Source organism: Puma concolor, chromosome B1, assembly GCF_028749965.1.
Source record: "Puma concolor isolate L17-30 chromosome B1, mPumCon1.1.hap2, whole genome shotgun sequence".
NCBI classification, from domain to species: domain Eukaryota; kingdom Metazoa; phylum Chordata; class Mammalia; order Carnivora; family Felidae; genus Puma; species Puma concolor.
Window position 1 is genome coordinate 69,431,031 of NC_141670.1, and position 15,992 is coordinate 69,447,022.

Here is a 15,992-nt window from a genome sequence, read left to right on the forward strand (position 1 = left end):
ATAAACTTTGTGATCAATACAGAGCTTATAAAACACTCACTAAATATAAGCCCCTGTTCTTATATAGTGTGCATGTAAGAATTTATGTATCTTCTGCAAAAGATGAGTCACAGGGAAGTTGTGAATACAGACAGAAGAGTGAGTACCATGAGTTTAATAAAAAGACTGTCATATTTGCTTCCTACAATGGTACATCAAAACCAAAATAGATTTGTAGAATTTCAGAGATTAAAAAAACAAAAACAAAAAAACAAAACTTAGAAAATCCTATAGTACAGGGTTTCTAGGCATTTTTTTCTTCAGCCATAATCCAAGGTACTACATTCAAAGGTCCTCAAACATTTGTATTTTATATAGAGCCCTCAGGTGATAATACATGTGACCAATGCATTCCTACTCACCCCGTAAGAACTGCCTCTCTAGTTCCATTTTTATTTCACAATTGAAGAAACTAAGCCAACCTATCTAAGGGAAGGTTAAATGAGATGCCTGAAATCACAATCAGATTCCATAATACAGGATTCTGTCATACTTCACTGACCTTGCCCTTTCTCTTGCTTTCTGCTATAGCCCTCTTCCACATTCAATAACATAAACTCTAGTCTTGGTAGGCTTGCCATTTATGAGGAAAAACTCCCAGACCTCCTAAGGAATATTGCTATACTGTACCATATTTACCCATAAAGCATAAAACCAATGACAAGTGGAGAGCAGAAGTTGATTACAAGATAGATTCTCAGAGATTGGCTAGGCTCACTCACTGCCTAGTTGCATGAAAAAGACAAATCAGCTTTTGTAATTCAGAAGGCAATTCAAATTCAGCAAAATTACAAATGACCATCAAGAGCTTCAGGGTTACCCTGGAATAGGCCAAGATCTGAATGTCAAATCTATAAAAACCAAGCTTCTCCAGGCAGTTGCTGCCAGAACTTCAACTAGTAGAACATCTGCTTCTTTGAAACGGCACTCATAATACCACATGCCATGATAAACAATGATATTTTTGAAGTTTAAACTTCTTAATTTTTAAAGTGACATTGCTTATTTTTAAACCTTGAATTAAAATTATTAAAAAAAATAATTCCTCTCTTTTAATAATTTCAGTCTTTCTATATAAACACATGAATACAAATACATATGTATAATAATTTTCAAAAGCAAGAAAGATGTAGGTAACAGTTATCAATGAGACTGGGCCTGAATATTTAAAAACTTGTTCGCCCTTTCTATACTAGATACCAACCAGCCTTTCACAAGAGGCTATAAAGTCAGAAAGAAAGAAATAGGGAGATATGAAGAAGTGTGCTGTATGTGGTTTAAGAATGCTGACAGTTTTCTCGTTCTACATTGTAAGAAAAGTTAATTACTAGAGCCTATTTTAAATCCTTCTAAAACTGTTCTGTATAAATACACTGTATAGTTTGGCTTTCAACTATTAACCTCAATGTAATTTCAGAATGTCCTTATAATCTTACATTAAACAACTATAAAAGACAACTAAAAGTAACGCAGGTTTACTTTTGGTCGACATATTGGTTCTCTGAGCTACAAAAAAAAAATGTTAAATTCACACAAATGATTGCTATAAAGACCACTTACAGCATAACAAGGTTATTCCTAAATGCTCATATTCCCTAAGTACAACTAATTTAGGGATGGTTGTTCCAAAAACCATTTAACAATCCAGATTTTCATCCTCATTAAGTTTTTGTACAGAAAAAATTTAAAATGAAGAATTACAAATTGTTGTAAAATTGAAGTAAGCTAACTTCAATACTTCTTACAGGTGCAAAATGCAATGACTTTACAGTACTAAAAATATTCAGACAAAAATTACTAAAATCAGTTAGTCTTCTACATAACGTAAAATAGACACAATTTTAATAGCTTGATAAACTGTCTTTCAAGTTCAAGACCCACAATAAGAAAGCACAAATGTTTGAAAATACAAAGTCTTACCTAGTTTTCATAAATACCTTTGGTAATGATACCCCAGGCAGGGTACTGCAGGATCTTTCTCTGGTACGGCTGTCCTGTCCTAACCTTCTGTGACCACATTTTCCCCACCCAAGTTGAGTCAAGGGTACTTTACACCAGTGTAAGTTTCCACGAAAGGCAGTTGCTGAACACAGAAGCTTCTTCTATCAGTGTCCCCAAACTTGCCCTTTGTATGGGCCTCCACATTCTTGTTGTACGTCAGAACTGCCCAGTGGAATGCAATTCCTCAGTATTGGAATGTAAACTTGTTCATGTCAGGCTATACCCAGTGAGGGAATACAGAGCAATCAAACTGAGATTATGCTGGTGGGCATTCCCAATTTATAAAATGATTTAAAATGTAATACTTTAAAAACACCAATTTTTCATACCTTATTTCTGGACAATGGTAAGTAGTTACTAAATGTCACTTTTCTCCTTAAGAATCTAAATAAAATGACTGAACTGATGCTCCTAAATCAAAATCAATCTACTTATTTAGGGCTCACCAAAAATATATATATATATATATATATATATATATATATATATATATATATATATATGTATATATATGTGTGTGTGTGTATACATATATATACACACATATATGTGTGTGTGTGTCATATATATATGTTATATATGTGTGTGTGTGTGTGTGTGCGTGTATTCATATGACACTGCCTTTAAATAGAAGGATAGCAATTAACTTTAGAGGGGAAAAAATCTAACAAGTAACTGCTGATGCCATCTATGCCATTCTCAATCAGTAGAATAACAAGAGTAAATTTTGATATAAGTATAAAAGGAACATGATCTGAAAAATTACCATAAAAATGCATTTCAGCTTTTAAAATATTGTCCTCGCTCATTAGTTTAACCAAAAGGGAAAAAAAAGGTTACAAGTATTTAAAACAAAAGCATATACACACCAAGTATACTACATATAAGTTACATGTGTGTGTAAATTACTGTTTCTAAAGCATGGCCTTTAACAAGATCCTATTTCAGAAATAACTATTTGAGAAAACTACACACTTACGAGTCTCTCAATTTCTTTCAAGGCTCATTTAGAAATAAATTTTCTAACAATCATCACCCTGCACAAATTAACAGAGGTGGGTTGCTCCACCACGAATCTCAACATTTAACCTTTGCTTAAAAGAGAGCACAAGAAAAAAATTACAAGCGAAGGCCTCATAAGCTGTGTTTTCTCCTCTATGTTCATTCCTCAGTAGCCTGTTGTCTATTTAACTATGGGAGAAGTACTAAACATTTGGTATTTACACTATTAACATTTTAATTCCTTTAAGAACAAAATATCTAACCTGCACTGTCTTCAAAATCTTTGAAGCACCAATAACAGCAATAGCACTGCCACCTTCTATCTGAGCTCTTTTCTCTGCGGCAATGAGCACTCCCCATTTCCCTGTGTATTTTCTCTCAGTGAGTCCATGCGGCTGTAGCTCGTGCAGAAAGCCAACATTCCTTCTGAAGGCTAATTTCCTGCTTCAATGACCCACCCACCCCTCCTGGCTGCAGTTATGTGTTACGCATGTTGTATGGGCACTGTTTCCGCATACCAGCCTCATGACCTCAGCGGCTGCCTGACAGATGCTCTTTTATCAATTTCTATTAATTCATTATCTACCCTCTTGTAAGTCAAGGGCAAGTAGGGAAATCTGCAATGTCTGCTCTCCTATGAGTCTCCAAGGTCAAATGTTTAGATGTGCTCAGCAATGCAATTTTGTTATTAGAATTTATCTAAGCTGTACTATACACATTGCTCTCCACCAAAGGGATGCTGAATTGTATACCTGGCTTGAGGGATTATCATGGGAAAAAACTAGCATACGTTTAAACCAAAACAACGTGGGAAAAGTTGAAAGAGGCTGCTTTTGGTCTTGCTTATCCCTTCAAGAGAAAAAAGGTGGATCTTACCTCAGCTGTACTGGGGTGAAGAGAGCAAGCAGTTTTTCTCTCTTGCCACAATCTAAACCAGCAAAGGACAGTGCTGTGATGATGACTACACTTTGGTAGTGTCTATGTCCTCGTGACCCAACTGCTACAGAACAGCTCAGCTAAATTGATCTGCTGCTATCAGTCTACACAGAGGCACAAACAGGTCTCTGCTGATCACAGTGCTTTGTACACAGATGGCAGCTGATCAGTTTGTATAAAAGTTATGGTCCATAACAGCTTTCCCCTTCAGCATGTAGACATGCCTTATCCAAAAGGCCTTTGTGAAATGTTCACCATTTCACTGTGCAAAGCTCATCATGTATGAGTTGAAGAGACAAGGAAGCTTAGTCCTAACATCTTATCTAAAAATGACCTAATTTTCATAAAATTCGTTAAAGAGGTAAAATGAACAATTACATTAAGAAATCACCAAATAGATCTATGTAACTTGTTAATGAGAAAAATGGTAGATGAATTCAAATGAATGATTCAAACTGGCCCCTCACCAGCAAGAAACTGAAATGATCTCAAAAATCAAGTAAGATCTCAAATATTGGCAACCAGGCATCTGATATTCTTTAAAGGCTACATAAATGGCACCAAAACCTAGCCACTAACCTCCCCCAAATCTGCCATATACCAGAAATGAAGTTGAAATAGGAGGCATGTCCTTGAAAGACAGGACCTAAAAACGAATAGTTCAGGGGTCACTCAAATAATACTGCATTCATAAAATTCTTAGAAGTTAAAAAAAAAACACATTTACAAGAAAGGAAAAGCATAAGCCCACAAATATATGTAACTTCTTAGAAAGACATCAAGTAATAAAATGTCAAATAATCTAATTCATCTGAATAAAATGTGGACATTTCTCAAAAGCCATATTTAGTTTGTTTTATCTTGTTTTATAACTATTCTAATTCTACCAATAAGTAGACAACTCTGAAAATATTGTTTAACCTGTTTCAGATCCTCCCTTATAGACTGAACTAGTAAAAACCTACTACTTATCATCAAAAATAAAATACTTAGGGGCGCCTGAGTGGCTCAGTTGGTTAAGCGGCTGACTTCGGCTCAGGGCATGATCTCCCAGTTCATGAGTTCAAGCCCCACGTCTGGCTCTGTGCTGACAGCTCAGAGCCTGGAGCCTGCTTCGGAATTTGTGTCTCCCTCTCTGCCCTTCCCCTGCTCGTGCACTCTCTCTCTCTTTCTCAAAATTAAATAAACATTAAATTTTTTTTTAAATAAGTAAAATACTTAGGAATAAATTTAATGAAGACATATATGACCTATACACAAAAAATTACAAAAAGAGTATTTAACCATGCAAAGGGAAATAATAGAAGATTTAAATTATGAAATATACCAGGTTGGATGGCTCAATCTTACTGAGAGTAAATCTTCCCAGATTGATCTTTAGATTCAGTGCAAATCCAATCAAATCCTAACAAACTTTGGACACGGACAAGCTGATTTTAAAAAGACTGACAATACCAAGAGTTGGGGAAGAGGTAAAGCAACCAGAATTCTCATAAGCTGTTGGGAATGCAAAATGTTACAGCTATTATACATAACAGCATGGCACTTGTTTATACAATTAAACATACATGTACCATATAACCCAGCAATTTCACCCCTAGGTATTCAAAAAGTAATAAAAACATACGTCCATACAAAAAGATGTTCATGAATGTTGACAGAACATCCAGAAAACTGGAAGGAACCTAAACCATCATTTTCAAATTATGTTTTGCAAAAGACTAAAACTACCTCATTTACAAAGTTCAATAGAATTTATGAAATCCGACAACCATTTAATATGAGAATTGGCAATATGTTGCATAGCTTGCTTAAAACAAGACATGAGATAATTCTGCATGAAAATGGGCAGCAAAGCAGTATCTTAGTTGTCAAATTCTGTCCCTGTAGCCTTCTGACCTTATAAGAATCTCATTTTTGTTTCTGTATTCTCCCTATTTACCTACCTTTACACCTACACTACCCCATCTCCAAAGCGTTTCAGGTGACTCAATGCCCAGGTTCTCCTCACACGTCCTGTGGCTCCCCCTGTCTGTCAAACCATGTACCACAACAGGCCTAATACCAAATATATTTAACTCTGATCTCCACCAGCTTCATTCCCTCCAGATTTGGTTATAGCTGGCAAAGGCATCACACTACCAGACATGCAAATTCCAAGCATTGGAATCATCTTTTACTCCAACTTGTCCCTTGTCTGTAATTTCAGTCCCTAAATTTCGTCAATTAGTCCTTCCAAATTACACTGACATGTGACCCATCATCTTCTATTTCCCTGAAAATACTAGTCAGGCCCTTAGCTTTGACACACCAAGGCTACTGAGATAGGATTCCTGTCTTGGTTCCAACTTTGCCAATCTTCCACTATCTTCCCATTCTACTGATCTTAACACTTCAGTGGCTACACATCGGGGTGCCTGGGTGGCTCAGTCGGTTGAGCGTCCAACTTCGGCTCAGGTCATGATTCGTGGTCCGTGAGTTCGAGCCCTGCCATCAGGCTCTGCGCTGACAGCTCAGAGCCTGGAGCCTGCTTCAGATTCTGTGTCTCCCTCTCTCTCCCCTCCCCCACTCATGCTCTGTCTCTCTCTCTCTGTCTAAATAAACTTAAAAAAAAAAAAAAAAAACTTCAGTGGCTACATATCAGTCTCATAGTCATTAGCTCAGCCTCTCAGTTCACATCTGACTGACCACTTGCTTGTAAACTTTGAAAATGAGAGTGGCATGGTCCAATACAGATTGTAGTGGAAAATCTCTAGGCCTGGGTCTCAGTATTTTACCCATTTTACCCATTCAGCCAGGTGAATCTACTAACCAGCCCACTTCAGAAACCTCTGTCTTGGTCAGTTACATTTCATAATCTTGTATTTTATCTTCTAACCATCTTTATTGCCAAACATGAGGACTCTAATCCAGTGTCTTTTCTACTTATTGTCCCACAAGCACATTCTTAGAAAAATTAAAATTCATACTTCTCAGGCTGTAGTAGGTATCAGACAGTTCTTCTCTACTGTTTTTGAAGAACTATAATTACTTTATACTCTGACATAGATAATCAATGAAAAATACCTCTGCTTTAGCCAGAGGGAGGTTTCCATACACAAATTTATATATAACAGTTTTTTAAGGTTCCCTTAATAGATGTCAGTCATACTTCCAAAAAAAAAAAATTAACTTAAATGGGATAATGATTATAAAACCTAGAAAACCCTATTCACAATTAACTCTTCATTCTGTGTTTCCAAAATTATGTCAGTTAAAAATCAAGATCAGATGACAAAGGGGTAAACTGAAGTGGTCTCAATTTCTGAATAACAAGGAATTATTCCTTTAGACTATATAAACTATCATGGCAGCAGACCTCTGCAATATATACATATAGATCTATAAATAAAGAACATATATAGGTATAGACATAGGTATATCATGTATTATATATGATTAAGAATGATGAAAATGAAATACTCGTAGTTTTTCTATTTGTAAAACTAAAGTATAAATACTTTAAGATGGTTTTCTAAATTCATCTTAATAAAGCAAAAAATAACAAAAATAAACCAGAGGAAAATGTTTGACAGATTTTGACCACTGCCTCAATATTTTAAATTATCTGAAGATGTTTATATTAAGAAATAAACATTATCTTAATAAAGCTGATAAACGAAGCAGTTTATAGCTATAAAACATAAAGACATCCATAAAAGACAAAGTAAAAATAATCCTTTAAATATAACTCAAAAAATCCATATAACCAAATAACTAAGAAAATACACTTACTTAATGTTTATATAGATCTATAACATATGAACATGAAATACTAGAAATTATATCTTATATTTCATTGCAAAAAACACATAACCTCTATAAAGCCACAGATATGTGACAAGATAAGAAACACGAAAGGAAATAAATTTTTTTTAATATTTTGAACTTACAGTTCAATATTATTATCAGTAATAAATATGGAAGGTAGTTTTTAAGCACGCATTACATTCATTTAAATTCTAATATAAAGATAATACATGAAATAAAATGAAATAGCTGAGAGTATATTTCTTAATTCTTGAAGTACTTTTAAACAATTTTCAGTACGTTAAAAAATCAACTAGGATAACAAAATAAATAAATAGAATAAAGTCATTTTCTTTAATATACGATTTTGTAGTCTTTTATGCATATATATATATATATATATATACACATAATTTAACTTATAATTAAATAAAATAAAGGGACCCTGAACTATGATTAACTGGAAGTTTTTATTTTAATATTCCAATTTCACCATGTATGATTTGCTTCATATCACAATCTTTCTCTTACTAATAACACTCTTATTTTCTGTTGGTCTTCCCAATAGCGAAAGTATGCTTCTTATTAAAAAACAGGGGGGCGGGGGCGCCTGGGTGGCTCAGTCGGTTGAGGGTCTGACTTCAGCTCAGATCATGATCTCGAGGTTTGTGAGTTCAAGCCCTGAGTTGGGCTCTGTGCTGACAGCTCGGAACCTGGAGCCTACTTCAGATTCTGTGTTTCCCCCTGTCTCTACCCCTCCCCTGCTCACGCTCTCGCTCTCTCTCTCTCTCTCTCTCTCTGTCAAAAATAAACATTAAAAAAATTTTTTTTAGGGGTGCCTGGGTGCCTCAGTCAGTTAAGCAGTCGACTCTTGATTTGGGCTCAGGTCATAATCTCACAGTTCATGATTCGAGCCCCATGTCAAAGCCCGCTTGGGATTCTCTGTCTCCCTCTCTCTCTCTGCCCCCTTCTCGCTCCCATGCACATCCATGATCTCTCTCTCAAAAATAAATAAATAAGCATTTTATAAAAATAAATATAGTTGATAGATATTTAAAGGCAGTTTGAATTCAAACAGGTGAAATGGTACTTCACACATCCCTCCACACCAAGCCTCCCCCAAAATGACCGTGGCACAAACATGGGTTGCGGGGTCCATTCCACTTAGCAGCAGATAAGTAAATCCAGTTTTTTACAGAGAAAAATACAGTATTTTATTGACACACACATCAGACTTTAAAACCTTTATGAAATACTGTATTTACTTTTGCAAGAGAAATCCAAACATCACTAAAAAGAAACTCTAGAGTGAACTCACAGTCATTTACACCAAGGATCACAAATGACAAATTCCCTGACTGAAGATTTCAAGCATCAGATGACCTGGATAACCTATCAATTGTACTACTACAGCCAAAAACATCAGAGTCCTTCTCTTTAAGGTTACTTACTTTGTTAAGACACTACCAATGCCAGTTTCCCAAGGACTGTGAAAGCCTGCACTTATACGTGCAGCGTATCTGTGAAGCTGTCGTTATGGCAACCAAATTCCCAACTTGATCCAGTAATTGAACTCCCTCTCTAGAGATCTGTTTTGCTCTGTGCGTCAGGTATCCCATCAGAATATGATTTAAACGGGGTAAGGCTGCTCTAAAAGATGCTCAAAGTCATGTTAGCTTTCCAGGGTGAAGACATTTCATGCTGAAGCAGAAAATACAACTAATACCTGAAGGGGGAACATTTTAATATATCCCACTGGATCTTTAACACATCTCAATCTATTCCATCAATTTACACCTCCACCTTATTTCAAATTTAACGCAGGATATGTTTAGATAAACTGCAACTAAACTCTCCCTTCAATATTATCAACTGTAGTCAAACCAAGCTCACATTTGTTTCATAATTTTATTTGCCTTATTAGGAACTCCTTCCCAACATTGTCTTAAAATCTTTACTACATATTTTTACCTTATCTGTGTGTGTCATGGGAATACCTGGACTCAAGTCAACTTTAGATATGACAAGTAGAAATTATAGGTGATGTAAGACCCGAAGCAGTGTGGGTAAGCTGATGAAGAGTATGATCCTAGGGCTGAGGGGTTAGAATGATGTAGAAAAGAAAGATAATGAACAAACTAAGAAGGGAAACTGGAAAGCAAGTGTAATAGAAAGTATTGATTATCCACTCCAACATCCATTCTCCTCCTTCTTCTTAGAAGGATATTTTTAGGAGTGCCTGGGTGGCTTAGTCTTGATTTCAGCTCAGGTCATGGTCTCACAGTTCGTGAGTTCGAGCCCCATATCAGGTTCTGTGCTTATTTAAATAAAGACATATTATTATTTTTGGCGGGCACATTACATCACAGAATAAAAGACTACTTGTCTTAGGCTCCTGGGCAACCTGAAGTGATCATGTTAAGTACCTCTGGACAATGTAACATAAAAAGAAACATTGTTTCAAGAAATCTGATTCGGATAGAAGTTAAACTTTTTTTGTTCTCCTGCCTTCCCTCCTGCTTCTAGCTCCTGCTGAAGACATGACAGGTGTGATTTAGCAGCCACCTCGTGGTCTGACCTGATGCTGAAAGTGGAAGCTATGTGCACACACAGGTTTTGGAAAGAAGGATGAAAGCCTGTAAACTTTTCACACTGAGGAGCCACCAGACCATCAGGGACCATCTACCTTTAGGGTTCTTTTATGTGACAAAAAAAAGTAGGTCCTGCTGTGTTTATGCAATTGTTTTATACAACCAAAACTAATTGTACCTAATGCAGTAAGCAAAATGATGTCCAACAAGATACCATTTTTGCCCCTTCTGCACTCCTGCACAAACTGGCCAGTACCAAGTTCTCATGAGCGTCCCCCCAGACTCCTTCCTTCCATTATGGTACAGCCTCATTCTTTTCCTAACCAAAATTTCAATAAATCAGAGGTTATTGAAAAGTTATTTCTAAAAGGGAATATGTTGGGGCACCTGGGTGGCTTGGTCGGTTAAGCATCTGACTTCAGCTCAGGTCATGACCTCACTGCTTGAGCCCCATGTCGGGCTCTGGGCTGACAGTGCAGAGCCTGGAGCCTGCTTTGGATTCTGTGTCTCCCTCTCTCTCTGCCCCTCCCCCATTCACACTCGTCTCTCTCCCTCTCAAAAATAAACGTTAAAATAAGTTTTTTAAGGTAATATGTTAGTGAAATATCATTAAACTTTTTTAAAGTGATTTTTAAGGGCAAGTTAAAAATATAATCCTGGGGGCACCTGGGTGGCTCAGTTTAGTTGAGCATCCGACTTCGGCTCAGGTCATGATCTTGTAGTTCATGAGTTCAAGCCCTGCATCAGGTTCACTGCTGTCAGCCTGTCAGCCCAAAGCCTGCTTTGGATCCTCTATCCCCCTCTCTCTGCCCCTCCCCCACTTGCACTCTCCCCCCAAAAATAAATTTAAATATATATATGTATACATACGTATATATACATATATATACACACACATACACACACACACACACACACACACACACACACACAAAATCCTAAACCAATACGATTCAACAAGTATTTATGAAATGGCTGATAAAGTGTTAGATGTGCTAGGGGAAGCAAAGATGAAAAATACAGCCACATCCTTCAAAAATCTTAGTTTAGTATGGATAGGGAACAATTAATCCTTACAGGAAAACAAGGGTAGGATTCCCAGAGAATTAAACATGTTGTTTTCACTGGCAGATGAGGAACAATGGGAGTGAAGGTAGCAACAGCAAGGTGGAACAACCTGACAAAGATATGCTTGGACCACAACAATCAGCTTGGGTGTCTGGAGAGGGTATACAGGGAATAATTTAGGTTGGAGACATTTTGAGCTGCCCTGTGCGTATCACTAAAAAGTCTGAATTTTATCTGTTTGGCAGCTGCCAGTCATTTAAGCTAATTATTCAAAAGATCAAGAAGAAAAGTCCTAGGCTTCAAACAATGATTTGGGGACACTGTGGAAGAAGTATTGATGGCCTTCAGGGAGCTACTTTAATAGAGCAGGTGACATCTGAACACAGGCACTGGAAGCAGTGATAGAGGCAGTTGATTTGATGGATACTGCCATTTCTAACTCTGAAGTGTTTCCTAAAAAGAAAAACCCACAATTGTCAGAGGGAGAAAAGAGAGATCAAAACTGAGACTCACAGAAATTTCTAGAGCAGGTGACAAGCTGTTTATTAAAGCCATTAGAGACAGAAAAAGCAGGAAGTCAAGTAGACTTGTAGGTGTTTGTTGCTTTACATATATGGTTTCTAGAGCTCAAGGGACCTGGAACAAACCCACATAAGGTATGGCATTCCAGATCCACCCTTAATTCCTGCTCCTATCTCTCCCTTTACTGTATGCACTGGTAAAGCACAAACTCCAGCAACACCTTCTCCATGCCTGCCCCTAAACAGCCAAAAGTTGCTCAGAAACACACACACACACACACACACACACACACTTACCATCTATGTCCACGAATATCAAATGGGCACTCAACACTCCCTTTGTGTACAACTTCTTCCCCTCTTTTGTCAAAACTCCTCAATACCTACCATTGAACTCCCAAATCTACCCAGTGACCTATGCAGCTTTTGTCATAAGCCTGCAAAGAAGGTGAAGCTCTTTCACTGGTTCCAAAGCTAACACCTCCCCACCTTGTGGGTCTCACCCATTTCTGCAATTACCTCTCTCTTTCCAGTACCATCCATTTACCCCTCTCTGCTGGATCATCTGTAGTAATGTACAAACACACACTAGCATCTTCTCAATTTTACAGAAACAAACCGCTTTAGTTCACAAACAACTCCCAGCCACCAGCCCATTTCCCTGCTCCTCTTCACAATGAAAATTCCCCTTCACCAGTTCTTACTTTCCCAGTTTCCCCCAATCAGCTCCACGACTTCACTGCGAATGGTTCGATCAGGTCACCTACAACCCCCTAGCTGCCAAATCCCAAGGTCATGTCTCTGTTCTCACCTTACTGAATCTCCTTGCAGCACTGGACAAATGGACCCCACACTTCCTTCTCAAAACACTTTTTACCACTTGGCTTTGGGGACACACAGGTAGGATCTCTGCGTTTCCACACCATATTCTAGGCAGGCACACAGAGGCAACTCAATGATATCGGCAGAATGAATAAGATAGGAGAATACGCACATATAACTGCAGGTGAGCAATTTAGGACAGGGGTCGATGGACTCATTAACACTGATTAAGCATCAAGTGGAGGACTCCCTTAAAGGGGTGTAACTAATAGCCCAGGGTACTATTTGGTGCTGGAAATCAGTTCTAGTCACTACGTTCATCACTTTTGGTAAGGAATTCTCCTCAGATATGAAGTTGCTAAGACACCATCTCTTGTAGTGATTAATTTTAACAGACGAGCATTTTTATTTTATTTTTTAATTTTTTTTTTTTAACGTTTATTTATTTTTTGGGGACAGAGAGAGACAGAGCATGAACGGGGGAGGGGCAGAGAGAGAGGGAGACACAGAATCAGAAACAGGCTCCAGGCTCTGAGCCATCAGCCCAGAGCCCGACGCGGGGCTCGAACTCACGGACCGCGAGATCGTGACCTGGCTGAAGTCAGATGCTTAACCGACTGCGCCACCCAGGCGCCCCCAGACGAGCATTTTTAAAGAAAAATACACTTATTTACTCTTGATAACAATCTGCTTGACTTAATAATTATTTAATCTATGAAGCAGAATGCTTTTGAAACCTCAGTAAAAGTATGTCAGTTTTTAAGCATTGCTGCTGGATTAGGTGTAGGCAAAATAACTGCGGAAGACTGGAAGGAAACAGTCGAGTCCGGTAAGAGTGATTCTCACACACACACTCACATTTATGTATATATATGTGCATTTTAATCCAATTATATATGCAAATATATAAGTACACACACACATATATATTATAAGTATAGATCAAATTGAACATTTTTAAGTTAAAACAGAAGTATCTTCCCATGATTCTATGTCTAACCAACTATCTTCATTAACTGGCCAACCACAGGCCCCAATCACTTGCTTCTGCAAAATAATGTGGCAACGAGTTGTTGAGACACTGTCTCAACAGTGTCTGAGATAAGTGGTTCTTATAACTTATTAGCCCTCACTAATTCTTCAATCATCCACTGACTTTATATTATTCCAAATATGAATTAAACAAAATCTTGTGGCTTATCTTGGGAGAAAGGAAAGAAAGAAGGGAGGGAAGGAGGATCAATTTCTTCTTTTAAAGAAATAAACAACTTTTAGTAATGCTGGTTATAAAAAAAAACTTCTAAAAAACTTATGTATCATGTCATTTATTCCTATTATAAGTTACCAATATCTCCCCGTGATGGAAAGGAAGGTATGTTAGACCAATACATTACCTTAAAAACCCAATGAGAGCAGTTTTGAGATGATTTATACCCCCCCCCCTTCCTTCTTCACTAACCACAATTTCTCTTCCATGCTTAATCTATACCACCATTGTTGTGATTTGGCTAATAACTGAAGGTAAATCTTACCTGTAATGTACAATCTCCAGAGCTCTGACCCTCACCTTACTTTCATGCCATCTGGATACACTTATTGTCTAATAAAGTTACCCTTTCATAACATTTATCAGCGAGTTTTTTTTTCTTTCTTTTTCTTCTTTTTTTTTTTTTTTTTTTTTTTTTTTAGAGAGAGAGAGAGAGAGGGAGGGAGAGAGAGAAAGGATTGCCAGGGAGGGATAGAGGGGAAGGGAGAGAGAGAATCTTAAGCAAGCTCCATGTAGGGCTTGATCTCATGATCCTGAGGATCATGACCTGAGCTAAAATCAAGAGTCAGGCGCTTAACCAACTGAGCCATCCAGGCACCCCATCAGTGAGTTATTTTTTTAAAGCCATATTCCATCTCCAATAAGGCATCATATGACTTATAACACATTTGTACTCTTTCAAGAATACGATTTTCTAATCCTGTATGACTCCTCACATGAAAAAAGGAATAGTTAGTTGTGTTTTCAGTCCCTACCACATATACAGAATCACTCTTCCACTGTTTCACCTTCTTCCATTACTGGGGGGAAAAAAAAAAACTAGCAAGTTTCAGAGCAATCAATTAACTTATCATCTAGCACTGGCAAGCAGAAAGTAGGTCTGTGATTTTTAAACTCAAGTAGCTCATTGTTTGTCATGTGAATCATAATGAGAATAGTATTTCAGCCTCTCAGAACTGATTAGTTAAATGTCTTGTTTCCCCACTTATCCTCATTATAGCTGCCAGCTCTAATTTAAAATGTGAGTTTGAGAGTACCATACCACAACTTTAATTTTTAAATTGTGGATATATTTGGTATCAATGAAAGAGAAGTACTGCTTGTAAATGGACACAGCCAACATGATACAAATAAATGATGTGTGCATTTCTCCTAACCTCCTGCCAACGTTCCTTGACACCTAACTTACCAACAACCCTGGCCTTTCCAGCCAACTTCCACAGCTTTGTAAACTAGACTTCTCATTAATGCCCCCATCACCAATGCTTTTGCAACTAGTTCACTCCCTAAAGTGCATGTCTGTTCTAGATAAATGATCCCATTCTTGTGACTCCACTCAAGCTATTGCTAATGTATGAACTGCCCCACCTTCAATCTTATTTCTGTGCCATCACTCATGCTCTTTAGTATGTCCAGACTTCCTTTCCAACCACTGTCCAACAATCTAAATCATAAACCTAACTCAGAATTCACTTAAGAGCTACTGCTCATTACCACATACATTAAGACACCACTAATCTTGGAAGGTCTTTTGCATTTTGTGTGGTCTTTGCTACATCAATTTACACTGTATTATTTAACAACACCTATGCGATTTTTTCATGCTTCATATATGACTGCCTCATCTCCCCAACCAGATACTAAATTATGTGACAGCAGGGAGTAGACCATTTTGTTTCCTCTGCATACTCCAGAACTTACTACAGAGACCACACAGCAGGACTTAATGCAAGTTTCAACTACTATTTGAAATGACATGGAAATATGCCTCAAAATTTAAACTCTACCAAACTTACTTTAGAATGAGACAGAATGACCCATAAATATGAAAAAGGTCCATGAACTAATCCTAAATTTTTATGGCATTTCAGTGTTCAGCAGTTTCCACGGACAGGGCTTTGCCAGTTGCAGACATAACTTCTCACGACACTTACAGTGTACAGATTACTTGTCCCA

The 15,992-nt window shown here is 37.4% G+C and overlaps 1 protein-coding gene across 13 annotated transcripts in view; it reads right to left on the minus strand.

The window, feature by feature from the left end:
• The window catches only part of RAPGEF2 (Rap guanine nucleotide exchange factor 2), a 249,211-nt gene that overhangs the window by 126,395 nt on the left and 106,824 nt on the right, over positions 1 to 15,992 (minus strand). The window contains exon 1 of one of the 13 annotated variants that reach the window (XM_086703968.1): positions 3,306 to 5,137. The exons of 10 other annotated variants lie outside the window; for them this stretch is intronic. Coding sequence is in view for 1 of the 3 variants with exons in the window: in XM_086703966.1 (XP_086560092.1) it covers positions 1,960 to 1,970 (11 nt within the window). In the remaining 2 variants the exon portion in view is untranslated. Of the gene's footprint in view, positions 1 to 1,959; positions 2,429 to 3,305; positions 5,138 to 15,992 lie in introns of those variants that run through there. 2 more of the 13 variants (XM_086703966.1, XM_086703969.1) reach the window with 2 other exon arrangements.